We start from the raw sequence: 5,826 nt of genomic DNA, 5'->3' as shown, positions 1-5,826 counted from the left end.
GCTTTGGCAGGTGGCTCTGCCCTCCTGGCATCCAACTGAATCCCCTTTCTCCTGGACAGGCCTGGCTGCTGAGGACGACCTGTGTGAGATCTGTGCCAATGCTGCCTGTGCTGGCTGCTTCTGAGAAGGTGGAAAAACCCACAAAAGACATGTCCAGCTGGGAAGTTTGTGCTTTCTGTGAAGATCATGTACTTTCACCAATCAATATTCCTGGGCTTCATCTCCCACTGCAGCCAAACGGCAGCTGCCAGCTCGTGGGGGCACCCCTGCAGTCCTGCAGCACCTGGATCAGAGCAGATCTGCCAGCAAGGAGGCTGGGACTCCTCTGAGGGCTTCCAGTGCTGCAGGAGTTGGGTGACACTGGAATGGAAATGCCCTGGGTTTCATTTCCCACTGTTTTGCCTGAATTTGAACAAACTGTGAAACTCAGCATCCCCTGCAGCCTTTTTAATGGCTAACTTTTAATGTCCAATAAGTACTGTCTAATCATTAATATCTGCCTGTGATTTGGCCTCCCATACACACAACACCACTGGGTTATTCCCTTTCCCAGTCCATCCTTCCCAGTGGGTTGGATCCCTTTCCCTCCCACCTGTCTGCAGGTGACACCTCTGAGTTCGTAGCAGAACTGCAACAAATAACTCGAGCTGAATTCCTGGCATTCAGGAATATTCTGGCAGCCAGAAATCTGCCTGTTCCTTGTACTGATTGTTGTTGATTTGGGGAATGGGTGTAGAGGAGCACAGGAACACTTCTTCACTGGCTGGATATCAAAGCTCTTTAAACTCTCTTTGAGAGAATGGAATTCTGAAGTGCAGTGCTATAATCACAGTGAAATGAAAGCATTGCCTGTTTTATTTATTGGTGGCAAGATTGTAAAGAAATTATCTGTCCATGTTTATATGGTGTACAGGCAATAAAAAACTAGTAATAATTTGGATTTTTGTTTGTTTATTTGTTTGTTTTGTTTTGATTGTTATTGCTGGCTTTGAGGTGGATTTTGTTTTAGGATACTCTTCTTGCCTCCTTGCTTTTTCCCCATATAAGGCATTTCATGTCTGTGCCTTCCCAGAATAAAATATATCTTTTAACAATGTCCTGAACTCCAAACTGTCACTGTCATATTTTCTGAAAAATCCCTTCACCACAATTTCTTCTTCTGGGAAGCTGAGAAGCCTCAGAGAAAAATGAAAACAATAATTATCTGATTTGCTTCTCCTGTGTTTTTCTGCTTTGGAATGTGGTTGGAGATTGTTTATCCAACAGGTGGTTGTTTGATTGGTTTCATGTGAATTGTTTTGACTTAATGACCAATCACAGTCCAGCTGTGTCGGGACTCTGGAAGCAATCACGAGTTTTTAATTAGTATCTTGTTAAGCCTTCTGTAAGAGCCTTTCTCTATTTTTTAGTATAGTTTTAGTATAGCTATAATATAATCATATAATATAATAATAAATTAGCCTTCTAAGAACATGGAGTCAGATTCTCAATTCCTCCTTTGTCCTGGGGACCCCGAAAATACCACATAAAACCAATTTTGTAGTCACAGGATCACAGAACTATTTGGGTTGCAGAAGCCCTCCAGAATCATTGAGTCCAACCTGAGCCTGATCCCTCTCTTGTCCCCAGCCCAGAGCACTGAGTGCCATCCCCAGTCCTTCCTTGGACACCTCCAGGGATGGGGATCCACCACTGCCCTGGGCAGCCCCTTCCTATTCCTGACCACACTTTCCATGAGGAAATTTCTCTTGATGTCCAACTGTGAAACCCAGGGCACCACAGGGAATATTTCTCTGTCTGCTCTGGGGTGCCCTGACCCCCAGGGCAGCACTGACTCTGACCCTCATCCATGGAGAAAGTTTCCCAGACTGCAAGATAGACCAGAATCCACAAAAGTGTGAAATAGATTCTAGAGAGCAGTGTGGGTGGATCACTTGGTGAGAAATTGAGGTTTTGGGATTTTTAGTGTGTTGTGGATGGCAGTAAGATGGAGGGCACAGGGTGTTGTCCTGGGTTTCTTCTTCAGGCTTCTTCTTCCTCCTTCTCCATGGGTTTGGGTGGCATTTTGTAATTGGGCAGAGAAGTCTGCATTGCAGTTCTGTGGGATCAGTTATTGGGTTAAAAGGGAAAATAATCCAGGTGTCAGCTCTTAATTGGACAGTTTAGTCTTAAAAGCCCTTGTACCAAGAGACTGTTGGCCATTTTGTGCCTTCTAATGAAAAGCTGCCCAACTCACAGCAGTGAGACTGTTTTACTGATAAGAAATAATAAACACCTGAGTGTGAACATGAACTACTGTCTTAGTGCCTTCAATCCAGACCCAGAGAAACCCACAACTGGTACCACCACACCCAACCTCACCCTTCCCTCTGTCCCTACTCCCTGAAGCAGAGCCTCTCCCCCCCGTCTGTCCCCTCCTGTCAGGAGCTGTGCAGAGCCACAAGGCCCCCCCTGATCCCCTTTTCTCCAGGCTGACCCCCTCCCAGTTCTGTCATGGTATTAGAGATTTTACATTTTCCCCTCCTATTTGTAACTGTTTAAATATTTTCTCCATTTTTATATATGGAGCCCTCAACTCAGCAAGTTCCAGCAAGACTCTCAGTGCACCAAATCTGCATCCTTAGCCCTGGAATTTGGAGCCTAAAATCCAGAATTGATTATAGAAAATTATCATGGGGTGCATAAATTCTTACTTTATTTGACAGGAAAACTGTGAGGGTGTAGAAGGGGATTCCTTACATTCACTATTTTGACAACCTCAGGACAAAATTTTGCATCCAGAGCAAATTCCTAAGTTAGAATCCCTCACTAAGGCTCTTCCTGCTGCCTTGAAGTCAGGAAATGGGATTTCCTGACCCAAACACTGCAGGGGCTTCTTTTAAACCTGAAGTTATTTCTCCAAATAGAGAAAGGACTTCCTATTTTCCTTTAAAACTGATGTAACAAATCCTCAGGTCCCAGCACAGCAGCTTGGACCAGCTCCTGCAGGGAAGGGGGTTCTGGATTTTTGCAAGAGAGATTTGTTGGAAACAGGGCTCAGGTGGGGCAGGAGGGCTGCACTGGAGACCTTCCCACAAATCTTCTGCCCCAGGGACACCCCAGACTTGTTTAGCCTGGTGTGTAGAGCAGGAAAAAGCGGCATAAATGAGGGCACAAAACCTTCATTTTGTCCCTGCTGGCTGAGATTTGTGATTTCCAGGGGGTGGTTTGACAGCAGGAGGTTGTGTCCCTGGGGAAGAAAGGGTGGGGGGCACACATGAAAATAAACAAACAGAATGGCCTGGGTTGGATAAAATAATAATATGATATTAAAAATATAATTAAATTTAATAAATTTAAATTTAATTATATTTTAATATAAAAAATTAATAAAAATAATCTGGAAAGGATGGCAAATAAAGGAAGCCACGAGCCAGGAGTGGAGATCTAATTTTACTCTCCAGAACCCAAACACTGAGGGCTGTTTGCAGCTCTCTCTGGGAATGACAGCAGGGATTTCACCAGGCGGGTTTCCAGCTCAGCCTGAGGGAATCACAGAATCAGGGAATTGTTAAGGCTGGAAAAGCCCTCTGGGATCATGGAATGCAACCATTCACCCAGCACTGCCAGGGCCACCACCAGCCACCCCTGCAGGTTTCATCCTGTGCAGGAGCAGGAGAAACTGCTCATGTTAATCATGGATACAGAACTGCATGTCCAGCAGGAGATGTCCCTGCCAGGGGCTGGAACAGAATGATCTTTGGGGTCCCTTCCAACCCAAACCATTCTGTGTAGGGGGGCACAGTAGAATGTAATCTTACCCCTCCGTGAGCTGCAGCTGGGATCAATTACTAGAGATTAAGAACACCTGTAGTTAATAAGAACAAGTGCCATAAAAGGGTGTAGCAAGAGGAGGACTCAGATGGCTGCTGCAAGGATCAAGAGGAGTCCCTGCTCAGAGGAGCTGCCCAAAAGGAGCATTAAGAAGGTATGAAATTCAGAAGCTATGGGATCCTTGCAGCATAATGATAGTAGAACTGTTGCCATGTACTGTTCTAATATATAAGGTAACAATTCTGTGGTTTTGTGATTCTTCAACACCTCAGTTCCTGAAAAATGAGCTACAAGGAATTGTCTCACTGATGATTCAATTGGGTAATTTGTATTATGAGAAAAGGTCACGTTGATTCCCTTATTTTTCACCAAACCATCAGGGCTGTGTTACCTCACACACCCTCCTTATTTCTAAATCTGTTATTTTCCCCATTCCACTTATTAAAAAGTTCATTCCTTTTCTCCACTTGTGTTCTATAAGTGACTCCTGTATCCCAAGGAGCTCAGACCAGCTTGGACAGGGCTTGGAGCAGCCTGTTGGAGTGGAAATGTCCCTGCCCAGGCAGGGATGGGCTTCAAGATCCCTCCCAACCCAGACCAGCCTGGGTTTCTCTGGTGTGACTGATTGTCTGGTTGCTATTAATGTTTAATCACTAATCAGGGCACAGACGTCAGCCTGGTGCTGGTATCTTCCTCCTGTCCTCATATGAGATTTCACTCACCTTAACACTCCTTTATTGCCAGCTCCCAACTGTGGAGCTTTTTTTTGCAGCTGTTGAGTACTGAGATGACAAATTCCATCAGTAATTCTGTCATTCCAAGAGCTCCTTGGAGCTGTGGTTAATCCAGAGCAGCTCTTCCCTGTGCCCAGCCCCTGATTCCTCTTATCCCTTTGTGGAATTCTGTGTTATCATGTTCACAATCATCAGCAAGGTGGGATTTTCCCCTTTCTCACCATTATTGGATGTACAGAATTTTGTGCCTGTTCTCCCTTAAATTTGCCTCACATTTCCCCCCAGATTTCTCTTACCTTTCTCCTCATTTTGCTTGGCTTTCCACATTTCCACATTATCCAGGTCTTGGCTGATACATCCATTTTTTCTATTTATTGGCTGCCAGCTCTGGTCCTTCCTATTGTGACCATCCCTAGTCTCTTATCTCTAATTTTTGGATTTTTTTTTTCTCCTTGATTCTACAATGTGGCTCTTTATCCAGCTTTCATTACTCCTCCCCCATGACTCTCTTGGTCCTTATGGGATTTCCTTGCCCATTTCTCCCTCTATTCTGCTGAAGCTCAACATTCCCTGGACTGATCACTTTTTTCTTAGTTTAAAAGATATAATTTCTACTTATTTCTCATATTTTTACTCTCTTCTCTACTTCTAGCCACCAGAGTTCTCAGATAACCATTAAAATACTAATCACCTCTTTCAAATTCCTACCCTGCATCCCTTCTATCCAGAAATGTTGTGTTTATCTGCTTCTCTTCCCATTAATCACTGGCTTCCCAACCATCTGGGAATTATCATGTTCTAGTTTGCCCATATTCCTGTATCTCTGAATGTTTGTTATGCCTCAATTCTTTCCTCCCCCCCACTCTTAATTTATTAATCTATTTATTTATTTATTTTAAAGGGATAAATCCAGACAGTATTTGAGGCAAGCAGGAAAAGAAGTTGTTTTAACAGAAAAAAAAAAAAAAAACCCAAAAACCTTTCTTCCTTTCAAATGTACAGAAATATGGAAGCTCAAACCCATTTCTTCACAGAATCCTGGAGTGGTTGAGGTTGGAAGGGACACTGGGGGTGACCCAGTCCCACCTCTCTGTGACCTGAGTGCCCAGGGCTGGTTCCAGATGAATTTTGGATGTCCCCAGGGATGGAGACTCCCCCACCTCTCTGAGCAGCCCATTTCAGTTCTCACTCACCTTTTTTTCAGTTCACCTTTTTGTCTTTTTGTTCAATATTGGTGAATTTCTGACTTGCCCCCCCCCCCCCCCCCAGCTGCCGCAGA

The 5,826-nt window shown here is 44.3% G+C and overlaps 1 protein-coding gene across 1 annotated transcript in view; it reads left to right on the top strand.

The window, feature by feature from the left end:
* Nucleotides 1-124, top strand: part of LOC102044655 (guanylin-like) — a 4,353-nt gene extending 4,229 nt beyond the window's left edge. Inside the window, exon 3 of the mRNA XM_005428213.2 lies at nt 60-124. Within this exon, the coding sequence (XP_005428270.1) occupies nt 60-124 (65 nt within the window). The remainder of the gene's footprint in view (nt 1-59) is intronic.
* Nucleotides 125-5,826: the final 5,702 nt, after the last annotated feature.

The sequence above is a fragment of the Geospiza fortis genome, unplaced genomic scaffold (genome assembly GCF_000277835.1).
Source record: "Geospiza fortis unplaced genomic scaffold, GeoFor_1.0 scaffold4, whole genome shotgun sequence".
Lineage (NCBI taxonomy): Eukaryota > Metazoa > Chordata > Aves > Passeriformes > Thraupidae > Geospiza > Geospiza fortis.
The sequence above is the reverse complement of the archived record's forward strand: the minus strand, read 5'-3'. Positions and strand labels throughout refer to the sequence as shown.